General features: G+C 40.0%; 2 protein-coding genes across 4 annotated transcripts in view; both read left to right on the forward strand.

The window, feature by feature from the left end:
- inpp5a (inositol polyphosphate-5-phosphatase A) overlaps positions 1-24,365 on the forward strand; it is a 283,427-nt gene that overhangs the window by 191,856 nt on the left and 67,206 nt on the right. The window lies entirely within an intron of this gene.
- Positions 13,643-22,694, forward strand: LOC109204725 (nuclear factor 7, brain). Of its 2 annotated transcripts, XM_019366284.2 has the most exons (3): positions 13,643-14,846; positions 16,375-16,532; positions 21,903-22,694. In XM_019366284.2, the coding sequence occupies exons 1-3, from the start codon at positions 13,643-13,645 to the stop codon at positions 21,987-21,989; spliced, it is 1,449 nt and encodes a 482-aa protein (XP_019221829.2). In that variant the 3' UTR covers positions 21,990-22,694. The 2 variants fall into 2 exon arrangements, with proteins under 2 accessions (XP_019221829.2, XP_019222638.1); XM_019367093.2 differs by lacking the exons at positions 13,643-14,846; positions 16,375-16,532 and having other exon boundaries at positions 20,503-22,694.

The raw sequence follows: 24,365 nt of genomic DNA on the forward strand, positions 1-24,365 counted from the left end.
GAGAAATATTTTCCCATCAGCTGAGACAACTCCTCCACAGTAGCAGGTGGAATTTTTCTTTTTTAAGAACGGCTTCTTTTACCTGTCACTACGGATGGTCTGTTTATGTTTTGATTGAGGGGCTTTTTTGGGGCAGCTGAAGAAGAGAAGTCTATCTTATGGCAAACCTCTGACTTTATCTTGGTCATATTATCCAGCAAAACCCAGTATGCAGGTTCATCTGTAACAGTCCTTGTGCCACAGATCCTCACTGTTGCTTCTACAGAAGAGCAGTGACATGGGTGCAGGTCTCCGCGACTCCGGCCATACAGGTGCAGTGAGCGTCTTCAACCTTCCCTGTGATGCTCACAATGACCCGTGGCTGCAATGCTGGTTCATTCAGTCTTTGAGAGTGCAGTACCTGAAACACACACAGACAAAGTTCATTTAAAGACAAGAACTTCAATGAGCCAAGGCTGACACAAATGTGTTTTATCTACTTTCAAATCCATTTATCACAAATGTAACAAATAAAGTGTTTAGAAATTTAGCACATATATGTAATTTTTTCTTTTTATGTATCCATCTATAAAACGCTGCATGTTATATTCTAGATCTGCCTCTTTTTTTTTTCAGAAACCCGCCTGCAAAAAATGAACCTAAAGTATGTAATGCAAGGATGTAATCACTTTCAAGAGGGAGAAAGCATAAAGTTCGACTTTAAGTGACAATTATGAGTCACTTAATATGATAGGGAGATTCTGCGGGTTATTAATCAATGTATAAAACTAAAATAGAATGTATTTTAAGTTACACAGGACATAAACATGGAAGCAAGGTGTATAATTAGGATTATTTATAATAAATATGAATGAATTAGTGCAATTTCTTTAACCATAGAGAATAACTAAATCCTTCAGGACAATGTCACATCAGTGCACTGAACTCACTATGTTATCCATCTAACAGAGCCTCCACATGTTCTCACTGTAATTTCCCCCTCATGAATGAATTTATGCTGCATTAATCTGAATGTTCGGCGGGAAATCAAACGCATTTTACTCGCAGTACTCAAGCTGACTTACCTTTGTTTGAATGATGGCGAATTCACAACGTCAGTGATGCTGCTCAGTTTGCAGTCCTGAAGATCACGGCACAAGCAGGATTCACTGCACTGTTAATGTTAGCTATGTCATATTGCTACCTCTGTTCGGTGGTGTCGAGCCAAACGGACTTTAACGTGTGTTTGAACGAGCTGACGGTTCACTCGTTAAGCTGAAAGAAAGATGCTTTAATCACAGGAGTCACACATGTGTCCACTGGACCATCTGGGAACTCTTCTTGTTTAGCACTCGTAATAACACAAACACTAAATCCTCCTTCTCTTGTGCTGTTTTGTAGCAGTGTGTACACCTGAGACTGTCACCTGTCTGTCTGTCCTGCACTCTCTCTCTTTTTCTTTCTCTCTGATTGTGTAATAAAAGTATGAACATGTATTTATAAGTTACACTTGTGTTTGAATCCTGCAGCTTATCACACATTTGATTTCCATGTGTGACAACTGCAAGTGTCCAGAGTGAGGACAGACTGAGGGACATCATCTGTGAGGCTTTGCACCCCTGATGATCCACCAGGACAAACTCAGCAGTGTGTGAGGAAGAGGAGGAGGAAGAGCCAGCAGCAGCTGACAGATGGAGAGAATAGACAGACTGTTCCCTGTTTGTGAAGGACTGCTAGAAAAGTTTAAAATAACCAATTGTCTGTCCCGAATCAGTCTTATTAGGTAATGTTCAAAGAATTTTATCATCCCAGTGTTTTCAGTGTGGGAGAAAGTACTCAGGGCCTTCAAGTTACACACTATGAAAGGCAGAAACAAGTTTAATATTCAGAAACCTAAAGTATGTATCAGCAGCAGAATGGAGCTAAAAATAAATGTCCATGTTTGTTTCAGTTCTATGAAGCTTTGAGTATTTTGGTTTAGTAGCACTGCTGTGTTTGTTGCATCATATTGCTGTAATTGTTTATATGCTTTATATATTCCGAGGTATGTTGATCTATAGTGTTACATCATATTCTATAAGGATGTTATGTGTTTGTGTACTTTCTGCCCAGTTTGACCCATTTAGCAGAAGTCAGCCTGTTTAAGGCTCTGATATCTATTCTGTATGACTTGAAGCAGTTATGACATGGTCTGATTTTCTCACCCAATAAAGGAATATTTAATATATCAGTCTACTCTTCATTCTATCAGAAACAGTTATCACAGCTCGTACATTTCCTTTTTACACATATAAGTAAGCATTGAGCCAAATTTAGTAATGCCAACATAATAAACGAACAATATTTGTCTCTTATATATGATACATCTACATATACACTGTCAAAGAAACTTGTCTTTGAGTGAAGATTTAAGGTGATAGGAAATATAAATAACTGCAACTTGAATCTTTACTGAAGCTCAGTATTTGACACAGAGTTCAAGCTCACTGCTGTAATAACTAATCATGGTTAATATAATAACTTTAATATTGGCCATATTATATTTATATTACCAAAGTGAGATGACTTTAGTTTCATGGACAACATTAGCTAATTGTTATTTACTAGCTAATCTTAAAATGACTGTTCAGTACAGAAATGAAGCCAAAAAATTCTTTTTTTACAGTCCCGTGGTTTCAGCCTCAGATACTTATTAAATCACACAGAGCTCAAGTAGAAACAAATGAACAAAATATGTTCTCCTTCATTTCTATCAAACAAAGCTGTATGACACGTTTCCAGGGGTTGGTATCATGGTTGCTAGGCAACCTGGGCAGAGCGTCGGAGGCTAGACCGTCCCATAGTCGTGTCCAAATTCATGGGCTGCATTCTCCTGAGGACCCGGCCTTCGCGGTCTACGTTGGCCGGGCCCTCAGACGGTCGGGTAGGCCGGAGGTAAACGGCAGTGAAATTGGACGGTCTAGCCTTCTGATTAACGTCACCGCTGTCTCGGTGGAGTTTAATAAACTCGGCCGTCTGCTCCTTGCTATGTAAAATATAACGGGACACTGGCGTAAATTCTCGACCGTCTCACACTTCTGTTTAATCAGTTTTCTGTTTGACGTTTAGTCAGCTGTATAAAAACCAAGAGGGAACCCACTCGGGGGATTAATAAAGTTTTATTTTATCTAATCTAATCTAATAACGTTAATCTCAGCCAAGCCGATTTACTCACGAACAAACAAAACACTGAAAAAGCCCAACAATAACATTTTTAGGTTGTCTCAGGTACTTATATACTACGTTTAACCCGAGTAGCGAAAGTCCGCGGTGATCTGAAAATGATGTGCCGGGAGTTGTGCCGTTCTCGGCGGCTTCAGTGACCCTCGAGCTCCCGGCTCGCTATCGAGCTGGTGGGTAACAGGCGTCTCCGAAAACGTCGAAGCACTTTTCCAAATATGCGATATCTTGATAAACCGAGCAGATATTTGATGTTTACACAGCTACTTTCTCGCCTGAAAATATGTTAAAAGTTTATTTTGTGACCCAGAAAAATTAATAAGAGTAATTTTAAAACGTAGTACCGGCCGCCATTACCGGAAACTAGAGTTTGGCTGGGCCGCGCTATGAATTCTGGGATATGGTGGGCAAAGAAGGATACATCAGACCCATCCTCAAATTCGGAGAAAATGAGGACCCATTTGTCGGCTGCATTCGGAGCAGCCTATGAATTTGGACAGCCTTCGGCGCGTCGCTGTGACGTAATCGGTCTACAAATGCGGCCTCAGGAGGATGCAGCCCATGAATTTGGACACGACCCATTTCAGAAGCCTACAAGCCGCGCACTTCCGGCAATAGCGGTCTTTGAGTACGCGGCCCCTGAGGACCATGAAGGCTGCGTACTTTAAGGCTGCAGACCCTGAATTGGGATACAGCCATTGAGAGCCTTTATGGGCAGGACCTATTGTCAATGAGCCAATAGGGAACGTTGTTGTGGGCGGGGCCTGTTTCAAAAATGAAAGGCAAGAGAATCAGGCAATGACGTCACAGTCAACTCAAATCCTTAAATAGCCAGGTGAACCTGCATACTGGACAAGCACGTTTCTTACCTACAGTCACGAGCGATTCACTAGATGAACTTTTGTTCTGCTACCCTCAGTCATATCTGAATATCTGATTTATTGTAACACCGCAGCTTTGTTTTAATGTCGAAAATGAGCAACCAGAAAGGAAAACCACAATTTATGTGCACTCTGCCAAAAAGTACACTGGATGACCTTATTCTGGTTAGGAAAGCCTTCCAAAACACTCTGTCTGAAAATCAGCTTTTAAAAGAGGATACAAAGGCAGCTAGACAGCAAATCAAACAGCTGATGGCCCAAATTTCACTGATGCGTGCCAAGCTGGACCAATATGAGATCCAAGCTGGGGAACTCACTGATGAATCAGTGTCACGCAAAGCGCAAATGAGGAGCACCACTAAAGAAAAAGCGGATCAGGCTTGTTCAGATCAGGAAAAGACCAGCATCTTTGACCTTGAGATGAACCGTCTGAAAGAGCAGCGTCAGCAGAGGGACAGCGAAATCCTAATCCTCAAACAGGACAAGGACAGTCTGTCTGCTGAGTTTGCACAGCTTCAGAAAGGCAAGAAAGAAAACTTTGTGTGCACTCTGCCAAAAAGTGCTCTGGACAACCTTATTCAGGTTAAGAAAGCCTTTCTAAACACTCTGTCGGAAAATCAACTTTTAAAAGAGGATTCAAAGACAGCCAGACAGCAAATCAAACAGCTGATGGCCCAGATTTCACTGATGCGTACCAAGCTGGACCAATATGAGATCCAAGCTAGAGAAGAAAAAGAGGAACAGACTTGTTCAGATCAGGAAAAGACCAGCATCTTTGACCTTGAGAAGAACCGTCTGAAAGAGCAGCATAGGCAGAGGGACAGTGAAATCCTGATCCTGAAACAGGAGAAGGACAGTCTGTCTGCCGAGCTGGCAAAGCTTCAGAAACACGAGGCCCCTCTGAAAGAAACTCAGTGGAATCAGAAAACACAGACAGAAAATCTGGAGGAAGAAAAAGACAAAGTCCTGGAAGATCAGAAACTGGTGAAGGACACAAAAGAAATGCAGAACAAACTGGACACACAGAGAAAAGAATTAGCGGAGGCTAAGACAGAGATAGAAGACACGGCAACCCCAGAGTCCTCCTCATTAGAAATGCAGGAGGTGTATCAGAGCGCCGAGAAGAGCGGAGTCAACACGAAAACACTGAACATGGGGGAAAAGTTGTGTGTCCACAGAGTTATTCAGTTGGTGGTTTCACAGGCCATAGAAAAAGTCTCTCCTAAATACAAGCTCTTCACAGAGCGCCTGACTCCTGACTGCATCAGCGATCGCCTGATTGAGAGAATCTGGCCTGAAATTGAGCTGAAACATTTGGACCTATCCCCAAAATGGCTGAAAAAGATAGACAAGGCCATTCTCAAGGATCTTTGCAAAACACACAACTGCAAAGAAAAATATCTGATTTTTAATCTGAGGGAACAGCTTGATAATATCACTGTCCCAATCTTCACCAAACACCTGTTGGCTTTACCAAGAAGAGTACTCAGTGTCTCTAAAAACAGGGAAGAGTACAAGGAAGTGGTGAAAAATTTCACCAAAGATCTGGTAATGCACGCTATGAGCCAAGGAAATGAGACAGCGACATGGCATCCAGGAACATCAGATTTCATTATACAGAGGCTTTCCCATAAGATCTGGAACAAAGTTTTGTCCAAAAACTACAAAATGTCCTTAGAGAACATTGAACAGCTCAGCCTGACGGTGTACAACGAACTCTATGACAGGTGGCCTTCTCCAGTCCTCTTAATGAAGTCAAGCAACCCAGTGGTTGACGAAGCAATCGTCAAAACCTTCAAAACACATGCCAAACTGAGGAGCCAAAATGTCATCGTTAGGGCTTTCTCATGTGCACGCTAAAATTGAACTGAAACGTGCATGCAAACGTGCACTCTTCTTTTCCCAGCTTCCTTCCCTCATCACCAACTGGCCGAGGCAGATGGCCACCCCATCCCAGAGCCTGGTTCTGCCGGAGGTTTCTCTCTTTTAAAAGTGAGTTTTTCCTCCCCACTGTCGCCAAAGTGCTTGCTCTAGGGGGTTGGAGTTTTTGTGCGTTATTGTAGGGTTTTGACCTTACAATATAAAGCACCATGAGGGAAGTGTTGTTGGACTTTGGTGCTGTTTCTTAACTCAAAATGTCCAATTACAACAGGACATTTGAGAGACAGCACCAAACCACTAAACAAAATAAAATAAAAATTAATAATAAAAAAGATAAAATTTAATGAATTTGTGCTTTGTTCTATTTGCTTTAAATTTGCTAAGATTGTCATATCAGATTAGAATTGTATGTCTCAATATCATGTATCATAGCATCATTGTGTAACATGGTAGACTAATGTGCCTGTGTTAATTCAGCTCCATATTATTGTGTGAAGTTGCACTGGGTTGGGAGTGGTTGTGTGTGTGTGTGTGTGTGTGTCACATTTTTGGTGAGCCAATGGCTGGAATGGGGTTGGACTAATTAGAGGCAGGTGTACTTGATTGCACTGATACACTGGTCTACTTATAGCCCACACTACAAACATTGCTGTGTCATTTTGTCTCTCTGTGCAGGTATGTTATGTGATGAAATCTGGTATGTTTGGTATGGATGGGTTTTGTGCTATGAATTCTATAGTAAATGTGTCATTTTGTCTCTCCATGCAGGCCAGTCATAAAGGGGACACTGGACTGTTTTATCTTTTATCTCTTGATTATTTGTCAATAAATTATCTTTTAGAATTTTATTGACTGTCATCTTTTTGCCCACGGCTGAGACGGTTGGTCAGACCTAGAATCTTTTTTTTATTGGGTGTGTTACAACTGTGTAGGCCAGTTTGAAGTGGATGTCATAGTAATGTCTTTCTGTACGTGTACAAACCAGTGGTGAAAAAACACAGGAGCTACGCAAATAATAACCGGTGTTTGAGGTTAGCTGGTTCCATTTGTTTAGATATTCTACTTTCTGTGTTCCAGATCCCCAAAATTGATATTTTCATTGAACTGTCTTTTCTGTCTGCCAGTGTGTCATGCAGTTTTCAAGATTAAAGACCTTGGCAAAGAAAAAAGGTTCCCCACTCCAGCTCTTGGGAATCCATATACCCTTCATATCAATATTACTTTCAGACAACAATTAATTATTTACATTTTTAGTAAAAAGCCTTCAACCTGGTTATATTTAAATTTATTTAGATTGTGTTCACCCTCAGACTGACACATCTGAATTCAAACTGATAAACAGGATTTAAAAGGAGGGAGCGATGGACACTGAGCAGCAGATCAGTCCGTGTAGAAACAGGACATAAGTTTAAGGGACAGGGGGGATAATTTGATTGTGATCATTTCTGATCTGACTCAGTGGTGCTGGCTTCTCTCCCGGACACATCTTTCCCTTACATGAAGGTCACAGATATAAAATAGAATAGAATAGAATAGAATAAAATTATTCTCTATGGGAATGTCAATTTATTGTTCATTCTTCAGGATGTGGTTTCTGTGTCTGTTCTTCCCATCCTCACATGCAGCTCAACTTTAAAAAGCAGTGCAGCTGCATGGTTGCAGATGATTGTTTCCGTTGTGATGGCTGCAGTTACAGCCACAGATTTTGGGTAATATCTGCCAAACATCACAGTGCTACAATAGAGACTTATACATACCACTACACTAATGCAGGGCTGCACAATCAATCCTGTAGATTCCTGATCTATTATGTTTAATGACATCAGTGCCATTTCAGTCCTAACTGTGCAGCCCTGATCAATAATCTGAATGGAAACTGGTTCTTCTTTACACTGATTAACTGCTGATGTCTCTGACTGGATTGTCTGTTTGATTTGACACTTAAGTTATTGTGTAGTTACATTAGTACCATCAATCTGCCACCAGTGTGTGATTGTGCTTTATTTTGTAAATGGACTGGTACTTACATGGAACTTTTATGGGGGTTTTTTTTGCACATTTTAAGTACATTTTACTACAAGCCTCACTTACCCATTCACACTCTATGCCTGTGCACTTTTATCCTAACATGCACGCACACACACACACGCACACACACACACACACACACACACACTCACACAGTCATCAGTATAAAATAAGGGTTCAGTATCTTGCAGAACACAAAGACTCACCATCCCTTTGAGTAACTGCACCCTTGCTGAAGCTCATTCACTCGTTAAAGTGCCTCTGATAAAGTAGGTCTTACAGACGGTGACCATCTGAAGCTGAAAAAAAGAGTAGAAGAACTCAGGTTAGTGATGTGAAAACCTGCAGTCAGCTGAGACTGAAGAAGTCACTTGGATGAGTGACGAAACGTTTCTCCCACAAAACGCTACGTCCAGATGAACAGAATCAACTTTTGGGGTTTTCTAACATATTACAGGATTCAATGCCATTTTTTAAATATATTTTTAAAACAGAGAGACATTATGCATAGAACGGAAAATGTAATTCATAGGATTTGTTCTTGTTTGATTCTTTTGGTTTACAAGCAATTAACAAAAAAAAGCCAGAGCCCAGAGCTCAGTGTCAGATCCACAGCTGGTCTCAGGAGCACTGATAGATGTGGCCAAACACCTGGGCAACCTGTCCTTCAGAGTGTGGGAGAAGATGAAGGAGAAGGTCCACTTCAGTCCTGTCATTCTGGACCCAAACACTACAAACTGCTGTCTCTATCTGTCTGATGATCTGATCAGTGTGAGACAAGGAGACACAAATCAGCAGCTTCCTGATAATCCAGAGAGAAACACTTATTACATAACTGTTTTTGGTTATGAGGGTTTCAGCTCAGGGAAACACAGCTGGGAGGTGGAGGTGGGAGACCATCCTAGCTATTCTGTAGGTTTAGCAAAAGAGTCACTTGACAGGAAGGGGATGTCTTTTGGCTCACCAGACTGTGGATTCTGGTGTTTGTTGTATTGTAGTGGAAAATACTTTAACCGTGACGGTCAGCCTCTCACACTGAAGAAGAGTCTCCAGAGGATCAGAGTCCAGCTGGACTATGACAGGGGGGAGGTGTCCTTCTATGACCCTGAAGACATGATTCATATCTACACCCACAGAGACACTTTCACTGAGAAACTATATGCTTTAGCAAAAAGGAAAGTTTTAAGCCTAATCTTGAAAGTAGAGATAGTGTCTGTCTCCCGAATCCAAACTGGAAGCTGGTTCCACAGAAGAGGGGCCTGAAAACTGAAGGCTCTCCCTCCCATTCTACTTTTAAATACTCTAGGAACAACAAGTAGGCCTGCAGAGCGAGAGCGAAGTGCTCTAATAGGGTGATATGGTACTACAAGGTCATTAAGATAAGATGGGGCCTGATTATTTAAGACCTTGTATGTGAGGAGCAGGATTTTGAATTCAATTCTGGATTTAACAGGAAGCCAATGAAGGGAAGCCAAAACAGGAGAAATGTGTTCTCTCTTCCTAGTCCCTGTCAGGACTCTTGCTGCAGCATTTTGGATCAGCTGAAGACTTTTCAGGGAGTTCTTAGGACATCCTGATAATAATGAATTACAGTAGTCCAGCCTGGAAGTAATGAAGGCATGAACTAGTTTTTCAGCATCACTCTGAGACAGGATATTTCTAATTTTAGAGATGTTGCGCAAATGGAAGAAAGCAGTCTTACATATTTGTTTAATATGTGCATTAAAGGACATGTCTTGGTCAAAAATGACTCCAAGGTTCCTCACAGTGTTACTGGAGGCCAAGGTAATGCCATCCAGAGTAAGAATCTGGTTAGATACCATATTTCTAAGATTTTCAGGGCTGAGTACAATAACCTCAGTTTTATCTGAATTAAGAAGCAGAAAGTTAGCGGCCATCCAGGTCTTTATGTCTTTAAGACATTCCTGCAGTTTAACTAATTGGTGTGTGTTACCTGGCTTCATGCATAGATAGAGCTGCGTGTCATCTGCATAGCAGTGAAAATTTATGCTATGTGTTCTAATGATGCTGCCTATGGGAAGCATGTATAATGTAAATAGAATTGGTCCTAGCACTGAACCCTGTGGAACACCATAATTGACCTTAGTGTGTGAAGAGGACTCTCCATTTACTTGAACAAATTGGAGTCTATTAGATAGATATGATACAAACCACTGCAGCGCAGTACCTGTAATACCTACAGCATGTTCTAATCGCTCTAATAGGATATTATGATCAACAGTATCAAACGCAGCACTGAGGTCTAGGACAAGCACAGAGATGAGTCCACTGTCAGAGGCCATAAGAAGATCATTTGTAACCTTCACTAAAGCTGTTTCTGTGCTGTGATGAGCTCTGAAACCTGACTGAAACGCTTCAAATAAGCCATTCCTCTGCAGATGATCTGTTAGCTGTTTGACAACTACTCTTTCAAGGATATTTGATATGAAAGGAAGGTTGGAGATTGGCCTATAATTAGCTAAGACAGTTGGGTCTAGAGATGGCTTTTTGAGTAAAGGTTTAACTACAGCCAGCTTGAAGGCCTGTGGTACATAGCTGATTATTAGAGATAGGTTGATCATATTTAAGATTGAAGCATTAATTAATGGCAGGACTTCTTTGAGCAGTTTTGTAGGAATGGGGTCTAAAAGACACGTTGATGGTTTGGAGGAATTAATTATTGAAGTTAACTCAGAAAGATCAATTGGAGAAAAAGAGTCTAACTTAACATCGATGGTATTAAAAGTAGCTGTAGATAATATTACATCTGTGGGATGATTATTGGTAATTTTTTCTCTAATGATAAGAATTTTATTTGTGAAGAAGTTCATGAAGTCATTACTAGTTAACATTAAAGGGATTGTTGGCTCAGTAGAGCTCTGACTGTTTGTCAGCCTGGCTACAGTGCTGAAGAGAAACCTGGGGTTGTTCTTATTTTCTTCAATCAGTGACGAATAGTAAGATGTTCTGGCTTTGCGGAGGGCTTTCTTATATATCAGCACACTATTTCTCCAGGCTAAATGATGATCCTCTAAATTTGTGACACGCCACTTCCTCTCCAGCTTACGAGTTATCTGCTTTAGGCTACGTGTTTGAGAATTATACCACGGAGTCAGGGACTTCGGATTTGAGGCCTTAGTTTTCACCGGAGCTACAGTATCCAGAGTCGTACGTAGTGAGGAGGTAAAATTATTAACAAGATAATCGACCTCTGTTGGAGTAGCGTTCAGATAGCTGCTCTGCTCTATGTTGGTACAGGGCATTGAAGATGATAACAGTGGGTGGATTATATTCTTAAACTTAGTTACAGCACTTTCAGAAAGACATCTACTTTGATAAAGTCTACTCTCCACTGCTGTGTAATCAATTATTGTAAATGTAAATGTTATCAGGAAATGATCAGACAGCAGAGGGTTTTCAGGAAACACTGTTAAATGTTCAGTTTCTATGCCATATGTTAAAACAAGATCTAGAGTGTGATTAAAGTGGTGGGTGGGTTCTTTTACATTTTGAGAGAAGCCAATTGAGTCTAATAACAGATTAAATGCGATGTTGAGGCTGTCATTTTTAGCATCTACATGAATGTTAAAATCACCCACAATAATTATTTTATTATTATTTATTATAATACTTCTCCCAGGAGACTCCTGGCATCAGCTCTCAGGAGTCGTTCATAGGGTCATATTTTGACCCCCCCCCCACACACACACACACACACACACCAGCACACACAGACAGGTACTCTTTGTTCACATATTTGCCTGTTTAAGATGTCACATGTTAATGAAACTATACATATTCATGCAACCACATTAAAAAGCAGTGCTACAGGGGAGCTGACCGAGAGTGACGGGGTTCAAGCGGGGTTGGTTTCTCTTGTTTCAAGCATTCTCGCTTTTGTTACAGCTTGTTTGTGGTTATTTGTTTGTTTGTTTTTTCAATTCAGGCAGCTCCTGTTGTCATTTTTATGTGAGGAATTGCAGAAAGAAAAGTTTAGCACCTGAAGCAATTTATACAATGAGATTGAAATTATTTTCAAAGCACAGAGAGCAAAACTGAATCATAAGTGTAATTTTTTTTATTTTGTTGCAAATTCAGTTTGAAGGTGTTTAAAATTTTTACTTGTTCATCTTTTGTTGATTTTCTGCCTTTTCCCCAAATATACAGTGATTTTAAAGTTATTAGGTGTTCATGAAACTGTTTTCTTTGCTACTGACTGACCCGAAACATTTATTTTATCATTCTTGAAAATTTGTACAGTCTGGCTGCATTTTGATTTGTCTCTAAACATCAAAAGAAATTTTATCTCTAAACTCTTACTGTATTCAAACGGTCCTTTTATTGATAACACACTAACACATCTTCATGAAGTTAGAGAAACACGTGCATCACCTAAGAGAATAAAGCAATAACCTGAAAATTCAGAGAATTTAAGGATTAATATTATTATACAGAAGAAATCCAAAGTGGCCATGAGAGACATATAAACCAACACAAAACAGGGGTTGTATTATTAAAAAAAAGAAATGTCAAAAAAAAATAAAACACCACATAAACATCAGCAACCATAGTCAATTGTCTTCCAGGGGCCAGAGCAGGCCACATTGAGGAAAATTAGAAAACTGCTGGCTAAGGGTAAAAGTAAATTCAGTAAAATTATCATTCAGATTGGCAATAATGACACCCGATTACATCTGTTGGAGGTCACTAAAATCAATATTGAATCGGACTCTGTAGCTTTCTCTGGTCCCCTCCCCAATCAGACCAGGAGTGATATGTTTAGCCTCATGTTGTCCTTAAATTGCTGGCTGTCTGAGTGGTGTCCAAAACCACTCAGGGGAAAAGTTTTGCGAGATCTCTTCTTTTTTTTTTCTCCCAAGTCCCTTTCGGGGCTCGGTACACACTGGCCTCAGGAGGAGGACGATTCATGTAATTTATATTTAGGGCTGCTATTAAAGTGCTATGATATTAAAAGTGGAAAGTGATGCATCTTTCCCAAGGAACAAATTATTTGTCTTTAAACCTTTATTTGGATATAATGGTGGTTTGGAAACCAGAACATTTTCAGATTAATGCTAGTGAAGAGTGGCGCAGTGGTGAGTGCTGTCACCTCACAGCAAGATGTTCCTGGGCTTAAATTGAGGTTGGGGATTTTCTCTGTAGAGTTTAGATGTTCTTCCTGTGTCTCTGTGGGTCGAATCTGAGTAATCTGGCTTCCCCCCACAGTTCAAACACACGCAAGTTAGGTTAACTGATGATCCTAAATTGTCTGTCTGTCTCTATATGTTAGCCCTGCCACAGACTGTTGACCTGCTCAGTGATTATCCTGCCTTTAAAAAAGCAGAGAAACTTAAAAATATTTCTGCACAACTTCACAGACACAGAGAGGCTATCAGCATGTCTGATGCAGTAGTTTTTTAACACTGTGAGAAACGGCACCATCTAGCGGGGACACAGTGACATGGCGGGGTCATTGATATCAGCTCCACCCACAACAGAGTAAATGAAACCTAAAGATTCACTTTGTCAAACCGACGGGAACGCCATTACATTAAAGGTTGGGCTCTGTACGGACGAATACGATTTAGCTCAAAAGCCAAAGGAACAGTATTTCGGTGAGTCCTGTCCTTTAAATAATTTGTAAATTATCACGGATGGCTGAGAGAGCTCTTTTTCAAAATTACCTGAGCTGCCATGTGTGTTCAGAGACTTTCAGAGATCCTGTGTCTCTGAGCTGCAGCCACAACTTCTGTTCAAGCTGCCTGCAGAAATTCTGGGAACAAACTACAAACAAAAACTGTCCCATTTGTAAAAGAAAGTCTTCAAGGGCTGAACCATCTATAAACGTTTCTCTCAAAGAACTCGCTGACTCATTTGCTAAGAGGCAGAGTGAGAGCTCACCTGAGGCAGAAAAAGAAAAGGAGGAAGAGAAGGAGGAGGTGGTGTGTGATAAACATCCAGACGTCCCTTACTGGTACTGTGAGGATGAAGACAGAGCTGTGTGTCCTGTGTGTGAGTTTTCTCTCCACCAGAGTCACAAAGTGGTTCCTGTAGAAGAAGCAGTCAGTGACCTGAAGGAGCAGCTGAAATCTGACTTAAAGTCTCTGCAGGACAAGAGGAACAAATACAAACAAGTGGAGGAAACATACAATGAAGTGATTCAACACTCCAAGAAGCAGCTGTTGTCCACAGAGAGGCAGATCAGAGCAGAGTTCAACAAGCTCCAGCAGTTCCTGAAAGAGGAAGAGGAGTCCAGACTGGCAGCTCTGAGGGAGGAAGAGGAGCAGAAGGGGAGGACTATCAGCAGAGAGATGAAGATGATTGAGGAGCAGATCTCCTCTCTGTCAGACAGCATCTCTGCTGTTGAAGAAGAGCTGCAGAAACACAGCGTGCCATTCCTCAGCAGTTATAAAGACACTCAGAGCAGAGCCAGAGCCCAGAGCTCAGTGTCAGATCCACAGCTGGTCTCAGGAGCACTGATAGATGTGGCCAAACACCTGGGCAACCTGTCCTTCAGAGTGTGGGAGAAGATGAAGGAGAAGGTCCACTTCAGTCCTGTCATTCTGGACCCAAACACTGCAAACCGCTGGCTCTATCTGTCTGATGATCTGACCAGTGTGAGACAAGGAGACACATGGCAGCAGCTTCCTGATAATCCGGAGAGAAACACTAATTATACCAGTGTTTTTGGCTCTGAGGGCTTCAGCTCAGGGAAACACAGCTGGGAGGTGGAGGTGGGAGACCATCCTTGGTGGATTGTGGGTTTGGTTAAACAGTCAGCTGTTAAGAATGAACCTTCTGCTTCACCAAAATATGGTGTCTGGTGTTTATTGCATGACAGTGGAAAATACACTAATGGTTATGATCAGACTGTGAAAGTGAAGAAGAGTCTCCAGAGGATCAGAGTCCAGCTGGACTATGACAGGGGGAAGGTGTCCTTCTATGACCCTGAACACATGACTCTGATCGGCACTTACGGAAACACTTTCACTGAGAAACTCTTCCCATATTTATGTATTGGGGGGGCAGGAGACGCCAAAACCTCTGATATCAAAATCTGTGAGACTGAGATTTCTTTGAAAACTGCAACGAGGTCTCTGTGAGTTTTTTGATTTTCTTCTTTTCTCTTCTCTCAAGCTTTTCTTACAGCTTGTTTTGTGGTTGTTTATTTTTTGTTTGTTTTTTCAATTAACTCCTGTTTTTATTTTTTATGTGAAATTGCAGAAAGAAAGATTTAGCAACTGAAGTAATTTACACAACGAGAGTCAAGTTATTTTCAAAGTGCAGAGAGCAAAACTAAATCATAAATATAATTTTTGTTTTGTTCCACATTCAGTTTGCAGGTGTTTAAAACTTTTCATTTACTTCAAATTTTTTGTTGATTTTCTGCCCTTTTTCCAAATATATAGCAGTTTTAAACTCATTAGGTGCTCATGAAACAGTTTTTAAACATTTAAACAGCAATTCTAGGGTCTTCCTTTAGTACTTAACTGTCAGTGATTCATTTAAGTGATTTGCTTCATTTAAATGTGTTTCTTATAGCATGTTCTCCATTATGTTGCAAAATAAACCAAACTGTGTACATTGGTGTAATAATTCAGCCATGTTTTTCTTTAAAATGTGTCATTGCAGAATAATGTTGACTGTCTGACATTTATTCAGTTGTATTCATACAAACTAAAGCTCATTCTTTGTTTTTTAGATTGTTCCTAAGTTCTGTGTAAATTGCTTTGTCAGATACAGACACTGTTTTCTTTGCTACTGACTGACCCGAAACATTTATTTCATAATTGTTGAACATTTGTACAGTTGGAGCTGCTGTTTGTTCCAGTGTGTTTCTGTGAACTCTCACTTCATATTCCAGATCACATCAGCACATTCAGGATTTAGTCTTGTTAACTGTGGATTTCCTGTTTTTAACTGCTGAACAAATATGATTAAAATGTCAGAAACCGGATTTCATTGATCTCCTGGATTATTTCTGTCAATAAAAATATAAATAAAATAAATAATAAAATAACAAATCAAAGTCTGGCTGCATTTTGATTTGTCTATAAACATCAAAGGAAATTGTATATTTTAAGTCTTACTTTATTCAAACTATAATTTAATTGATAACACATTGAATTTAGAGAAACACGTGCATCACCTAAGAGAATAAAGCAAAAATCTGATGAATCAGAGAACTTAAGGATTAATATTATTATACAGAAGAAATCCAAAGTGGCAAAAAGAGGCAAAGGGGAAAGTAAGAGGAAGACACTTCATGTAGCTTATGTGTAGGGCTGCACAAACAATATTTGTTAATTATTTAATCATTGTTAATTCTGACAGAATAATGATTTGTTAGAGGCATCATTGCCATTTTCACTGTGGAGCCCTGATGTTGTTGGTCAGACTGTGACAGTGAAGAAGAGTCTCCAGAGGATCAGAGTCCAGCTGGACTATGACAGGGGGGAGGTGTCCTTCTATGACCCTGAAGACATGACTCACATCTGCACTCACAGAGACACTTTCACTGAGAAACTCTTCCCATATTTTAATATTGGAAAAGGTGACGCTGAAATAACTGATGTCAAAATTTGTCACGCTGCGTTTTTATTATACTCCAGTGAGATCTCAGTGATTTTCTTTTCTCTGGTTTATTTACAAAACTTAGAACCCTGCTCTGAACTTTTTCTGTGTGGTATTAAATACTGTTTATATACTATTTAAATAACTACTTGACTAATTAATCTTTTGGTTGTTTCAGTGACCGAAACACTACAAATAATGTGGCTGTTTTAGGTTTTTTCTCCTTTCTTTTTTTTTGGACACCTGCTGTATTTGACAGTATTTGAATCTTTTTAATTATTTTTTGCATGGAGGACATATGCCATAGACATGATTTATAAAACTCACTGAAGATGTTATAATGAAAACACTGAACCTTTTGAAAGTAGTAGACACTCTTATACACATCCAGAGTCTCAATGAAAACCTGATCAGGTAAGAGTTGATAACAAATACTAAAGCTGAGAACATTTCCTCTGTATTTTTATTTGATACTAATTAGTCTTATTAACTGTGGAGTTCAAGTTTTTCTCCTGATGAACAAATATGATGAAAATTTCAGAAAAACCAGTTCATTGAAATCCTGGGGTTTTTTTCTGTCAGTAAAATATATCAAAGCCTGGCTGCAGTCTGATGTGTCTGTAAACACAGAAGGACGCTGAACTTTCTATTTAAACTGTCATTTTATTGATAACACCTTAACACATTTTCTTCAAGTTAGAGAAACACGTGAAGCACGTAAGAGAACAGAGCAGTAATCAGAAGAATCAGAACTAGAGGATTAATATTATTATACAGAAGAAACCCAAAGTGACAAAAAGAGACAAAGGGAAAGTAGAAAGAGCCAACTGCAGAGAAATGATGGAACAAGGTTGGAAACAGAGGGAGTGGGGAAAGAGTGAAAGACACCCTATGAAGAGAAGCCGGCTCAGTGTTGTCAGTGCAGCTCAGTCAGTGACTGTAAAAAGAAGATGGCAGAAGTTCAGAGTGGCTCCAGCTCATCTCAGTGATGCTTCATCTGACTAAATAACAGGAAGGCAGCAGAGCTCACACTGGCCTCAAGAGGAGGACACTTCATGTAGTTTATATGTAGGGCTGCACAATGAATCACTGTTCCTCATTTCACCTTTGATAATTCACACAGATGATGATTTATTAGAGGCATCAGTGTCATTTTAGTCCTAACTGTGCAGCCCTGATCAATAATCTGAATGGAAGCTGGTTCTTCTTCTACACTGATGAACTGCTGATGTCTCTGACTGGATTGTCTGTTTGATCTAAAGTTATTCTGCAGCTACATTAGAAGCATCAAGCTGCCGTCAGTGTGTGTTTGTGCTTTATTCTGTGTGACAGCGCCCCCTGCTGGAGCATCTTTACTCTTTGAAGCAGCAGTGACTCTTGGTGCTGACGGTCACTCAGCTATGTACAAAAGGCAGCCAGTCTGCACTGGAAACACAGAGCCCCATAGAGAAGCATGCCAAATAATCATCATCACATCATCATCATCATAACTGTCAACTTCCTCATAGTCATCCTCAGTGCTATAATCTATATATAATATTCCTTATCATTATAATCATCTTCATTATATCATCTTGAGACAAAAATAGTTATATGCACTTAAAAAGCTGCGAAAATAGAGAGAGAAAGGTCGAGTATACCAGCATTTAGTAGAAAATGAACCCAAATAAAAAGAAAAACACCAAAAAACAAGTAAAAACAAGTGTCCTGTTGACTGTCATGCAAAGAAAAAAAGGCCAGCTGCTTGTTAGTTGCAGTTTGTAATACTGTGAACTCCCTCATTTTAAATATTTGAATCTCATCATGATTTTAAAGTTTAGAAACACACAAAGAAGAACAGAAGAACGACACCTTTGTACTGTACATGCTGCTTTTTCTTCTTTTTCTGGAGGGGGTCAGGGTCATGTTAGCACGGTCACGCACATATGTGTGGTCGAAAGGTGACCTTTGACCTTTGAGTATTAGAACAGGCTGAACTAGACATGAACATCATTACTGGATGAGACACAAGTATGATACAACATCTCTGTTGTTCACTGCAGGAAAAAAATCAAAAACGTTAATCTGACAAAATCTTCACCATCCTATAAAAAAGGTGAAGTGTTTGGTGGGAGAGTTCACACAAAATACAGTCCTGCATCATATGAATTTCAAAGCAAACATGTATCCCACTCTGTAAAAGTGGTAATGACATTAAGTAGAAGGAAAAACTGGACAACATAAAACAGCAAAAAATGTAAATCTGCAGAAGAAAAACAGCAGAAAAAGCAAAAGTCATTTCCACCATGTTGGTCGTTACACAAAAACACATGCAGAATGCAGATTGGGTGTACTATCCATTTAAAGCAGTCATGTTTTTGACATGAAGCATCGTCTCTTTAAACAACTGCAGACAGTACTTGCACAAGTGCATGATTTGTACAATAGGAAACGAAAAAAAGAAACAAAGCACAGTAAAAATGTCGACTACAATAAATAAATAAATATTCAAAATAAATTAAAACCTGAGGACTGTTCACCAAGACGACTGAGCGGTCTTTTTCTATCTTGGTCTGACCAATAGGGGCGAGACAAATGTGAAGGCAGCCAATGGTGGATGAGCAAAGTAAAGTGGAGCTGATGAAAAGTCAAACCTCCACAAAATCAGTTTTCAGTGCTGCAAAGTCCATCCATTCAGTCCTGCCACCTCTGGCACAAGCACCAGATCCACCGGCCTGTAGCTGTTGAAAAAAACAAGTTTGCTCTTTTTTCCTCAAAGGCAAAGTAGAAACTGCAGAGAAATGATGGAACAAGGTTGGAAACAGAGGGAGTGGGGACAAGTGAAAGGAAGCTGGTTCTTCTTCTACACTGATGAACTGCTGATGTCTCTGACTGGCGACTGGGCAACCTGTCCTTCAGAGTGTGGGAGAAGATGAAGGAGAAGGTCCACTTCAGTCCTGTCATTCTGGACCCAAACACTGCAAACCCCTCTCTCTATCTGTCTGATGATCTGACCAGTGTGAGACTTGGATTTAAAAAACAGCAGATTTCTGACAATCCAGAGAAAAACATTAAGTTTCCCGAAGTATGTGGCTCTGAGGGCTTCAGCTCAGGGAAACACAGCTGGGAGGTGGGAGACCATCCTGAGTGGAGTGTGGGTTTAATAAAAGTGTCAGCTGACACTTTTATTTCACCAGAAACTGGAACCTGGTGTTTAAATCATGAGAGTGGAAATTACACTGATGTCGTTTATCAGACTCTGAGAGTGAAGAAGAGTCTCCAGAGGATCGACCGTCCCCAAGAGAAGCATTTAGTAATGACAGGTCAGTGCAGCCTAAACTCAAACCAGAATTTAAAAAGCGACGCATATTAATGTTGGTTCAGTCATATTTCTCTCTGAAGCATAGAGACTATCAGCGGTAGTCTGGTGGTGTATTCAACATCTATGTCACAGACACAGCGCCATCTAGTGAGAATATAGTAAAATAGCAAGTCCATTACTATCAGCTCCGCCCATAACAGAGTAAATGAAACTTAAACTCAGTACTCAACTGAGTAATCTGGTTTCCTCTCACGGTTCAAACACATGCAAGTTAGGTTAACTGATTATCTTAAATTTTCTGTTTGTCTCTATATGTTAGCCCTGCCACAGATTGTTGACTCCTCAGTATGTAACCTGCCTTTAAAACAACAGCACAACTAAACAGTATTTCTGCAGAACTTCACAGACACAGAGAGAGTATCAGCATTTATGATGCAGTATATCTTTAACACTGTGAGACACTGCACCACCAAGCGGAGACTGAGTGAAATGGCTGGGTCATTGACATAAGCTCCACCCATAAGAGAGTAAATGAAACCTAAGGATTCAGTTTGTCGATCCGACGGGAACGCCATTACGTTAAAGGCTGGGATCTCTACTGACAAATACAATTTAGCTCAAAAGTCAAAGCGGCTGTTTTTCGGTGAGTCTTGTCTTTAATCTGGAAGTTATCAGGGATGGCTGAGAAATTGCTTTGGGGTTACCTGAGCTGCCATGTGTGTTCAGAGACTTTCAGAGATCCTGTGTCTCTGAGCTGCAGCCACAACTTCTGTTCAAGCTGCCTGCAGAAATTCTGGGAACAAACTCAAAACAAAAACTGTCCCATTTGTAAAAGAAAATCTTCAAGAGATGAAACATCTATAAACGTTTCTCTCAAAGAACTCGCTGACTCCTTTGCTAAGAGGCAGAGTGAGAGCTCACCTGAGACAGAAAAAGAAAAGGAGGAAGAGAAGGAGGAGGTGGTGTGTGATAAACATCCAGACGTCCCTTACTGGTACTGTGAGGATGAAGACAGAGCTGTGTGTCCTGTGTGTGAGTTTTCTCTCCACCAGAGTCACAAAGTGGTTCCTGTAGAAGAAGCAGTCAGTGACCTGAAGGAGCAGCTGAAATCTGACTTAAAGTCTCTGCAGGACAAGAGGAACAAATACAAACAAGTGGAGGAAACATACAATGAAGTGATTCAACACTCCAAGAAGCAGCTGTTGTCCACAGAGAGGCAGATCAGAGCAGAGTTCAACAAGCTCCAGCAGTTCCTGAAAGAGGAAGAGGAGTCCAGACTGGCAGCTCTGAGGGAGGAAGAGGAGCAGAAGGGGAGGACTATCAGCAGAGAGATGAAGATGATTGAGGAGCAGATCTCCTCTCTGTCAGACAGCATCTCTGCTGTTGAAGAAGAGCTGCAGAAACACAGCGTGCCATTCCTCAGCAGTTATAAAGACACTCAGAGCAGAGCCAGAGCCCAGAGCTCAGTGTCAGATCCACAGCTGGTCTCAGGAGCACTGATAGATGTGGCCAAACACCTGGGCAACCTGTCCTTCAGAGTGTGGGAGAAGATGAAGGAGAAGGTCCACTTCAGTCCTGTCATTCTGGACCCAAACACTGCAAGCCCTTATCTCTATTTGTCTGATGATCTGACCAGTGTGAGACAAGGAGACACAGAGCAGCAGCTTCCTGATAATCCGGAGAGAAACACTAATTATAACACTGTTTTTGGCTCTGAGGGCTTCAGCTCAGGGAAACACAGCTGGGAGGTGGAGGTGGGAGACCATCCTGACTGGGTTATAGGTTTAAGTAAACAGTCAGTTGACCGGAAGGGAGGGTATTGTCTTTCACCAAAATATGGAATCTGGTGTTTAGGGCATCGCAGTGGAAAATACACTAATGGTGTTGGTCAGACTGTGACAGTGAAGAAGAGTCTCCAGAGGATCAGAGTCCAGCTGGACTATGACAGGGGGGAGGTGTCCTTCTATGACCCTGAAGACATGACTCTGATCTACACTCACAGAGACACTTTCACTGAGAAACTCTTCCTATATTTTAACATTGGAGAGGCAGGAGATGCCAAAACCTCTGATATCAAAATCTGTCAGACTGCGATTTCTTTGAAAACTGCAACGAGGTCTCTGTGATTCTTTTCTCTTTTCTCTTGTTTCAAGCTTTCTCGTTTTTTGTTACAGCTTGTTTTGTGGTTGTTTGTTTTTCAATTTCGGCTACCCCTGTTGTTATTTTTTACGTGAAAAATTTCAGGAAGAAAAATTTAGCACCTGAAGCAATTTATACAATAAGATACAAATTATTTTCAAAACACAGAGTAAAACAAAATCATAAATGTAATATTTTCTGTTTTGTTGTAAATTCAGTTTGAAGGTGTTTAAAGTCATTAAGTGTTCATGAAACTGTTTTTAAACATTTCATCAGTATAAAATAGATGTGACATTGATAAACAAGCACTGATAAATGTCACTTTCTTTACTTTTATCAGTTATTTAGATCCATATCAGCTAATAACAGCATCATGACAATTTGTGCTTCTAATGTCTGCTTTTAATACTTAACTGTCAGTGATTCATTTAAGTGATTTGCTTCATTTAAATGTGTTTCTTATAGCATGTTCTCCATTATGTTGCAAAATAAACCAAACTGTGTACATTGGTGTAATAATTCAGCCATGTTTTTCTTTAGAACGTGTCATTGCAGAATAATGTTGACTGTCTGACATTTATTCAGTTGTATTCATACAAACTAAAGCTCATTCTTTGTTTTTTAGATTGTTCCTAAGTTCTGTGTAAATTGCTTTGTCAGATACAGACACTGTTTTCTTTGCTACTGACTGACCCGAAACATTTATTTCATAATTGTTGAACATTTGTACAGTTGGAGCTGCTGTTTGTTCCAGTGTGTTTCTGTGAACTCTCACTTCATATTCCAGATCACATCAGCACATTCAGGATTTAATCTCATTAATTATCTTTTTCACCTGCTGAACAAATATGATGGAAATGTCAGAAACCTGATTTCATTGATCTCCTGGATTATTTCTGTCAATAAAAATATCAAAGTCTGGCTGCATTTTGATTTGTCTATAAGCATCGAAAGAAGTTTTTATGTATTAACTCTTATCGTTTAGCTCTTACTGTATTCAAACTGTCATTTTATTGATAACACCTTAACATTTTCTTGAGGTTAGAGAAACACGTGCATCACCCAAGAGAATAAAGCAATGATGTGAAAAATCAGAGAACTAGAGGATTAATATTATTATACAGAAGAAATCCAAAGTAGCAATAAGAGACAATGGGAAAGAAGAAAAAGCCACCTGAAGAGAAATGATGGAGTGAGTTTGGAAAGACACCCTGTGAAGAGAAGCGGACTCAGTGTTGTTTGTGCAGCTCAGGAGACTGCAGATAGAAGACAGCAGAAGTTCAGAGTTTAATGATGCAGAGTTCATGTTCAAATCAAGAGGACAACACTGCATGTAGTTTATGTGTATGACTGCAGTTAGTTAGTTTAGTTTTTTTAAATTAGTTTCAGTCTTTTTAATTATTATTGTATGGAGCGCATATGTCAGAGGCACGATTTACAAAACTCACTGTAGGTGTAATTAGGTACGCATATTCTTACTGTTATAACAAACAGAACTTTTTAACAAATGTGTTTTTCAATTGCAGGGAATAGGTAAGGTTAAAGTTTAACAACAAACACTGAGCCTCACTTTTGATATTTGCAGACAACATTGAAAAACGTGGATCCAAACACTGTCTCCCAGCCTTTTCTATTAAAATACCTCATATAGCATCAAATCTGGTACCTGAACACAGTGAAATATCTTCATTTTTAACATATTTATGGCTGTGATGAACCAGCATCTCTCTCATGTGTTTTAATACCTGTGACATCAGAATCAATAAGAATCAGAATACTTTATTGATCCCTAAGGAAATTATGTGGGTTACAGTTGCTCCCGTACAGTGACAATAAGAAAAACAGAAACAAAAACAAAAAGAGAATAGATTATTAGCAATACAATATGTAGAGATATAAGGAATAGCACAATATATACAAATCACCAAATAATAAATATATCCAGAAAATAGACAGCAATATTACCAAGCAGGAAGGAGCATGTGCAAAAAGATCTAAAGAGATGTAACTATTGCAGTGTTTACAGTGTGTTAGATGGAGGAGTTGTACAGGGAGATGGCCACAGGCAGGAATGATTTCCTGTGTCGTTCAGTGGTGCTTTTTGGTAATCTCAGTCTCTCACTGAACGTGTTCCTGTGGCTAGCCAGCATGTCATGGAGTGGGTGGAAGGTACTGCCCAACATTGTCTTTATCTTGGACAACATTCGCCTCTCTGACACCACCTTAAGATAGTCCAGCTCCATACCCACAACATTACTGGCCTTGCGGATCAGTTTATTGAGCATGTTGGCATCAGCAATCCTCAACCTGCTGCCCCAGCATGCAACAGCATAGAGGATAGCTCTGGCCACAACAGACTCGTA

This window comes from Oreochromis niloticus, linkage group LG13 (genome assembly GCF_001858045.2).
Source record: "Oreochromis niloticus isolate F11D_XX linkage group LG13, O_niloticus_UMD_NMBU, whole genome shotgun sequence".
Taxonomy (NCBI): domain Eukaryota; kingdom Metazoa; phylum Chordata; class Actinopteri; order Cichliformes; family Cichlidae; genus Oreochromis; species Oreochromis niloticus.

What these genes read in the sequence shown, in the direction of transcription:
- LOC109204725 (XM_019366284.2), top strand. Translation starts at nt 13,643, where the DNA reads ATGGCTGAGAGAGCTCTTTTTCAAAATTACCTGAGCTGCCATGTGTGT. An exon ending in CAGTGGAAAATACACTAATG is followed by an intron (nt 14,847 to 16,374) that starts GTTATGATCAGA and finishes GGAGCCCTGATG; the next exon opens with TTGTTGGTCAGACTGTGACA. An exon ending in AACTCTTCCCATATTTTAAT is followed by an intron (nt 16,533 to 21,902) that starts ATTGGAAAAGGT and finishes CTATATTTTAAC; the next exon opens with ATTGGAGAGGCAGGAGATGC.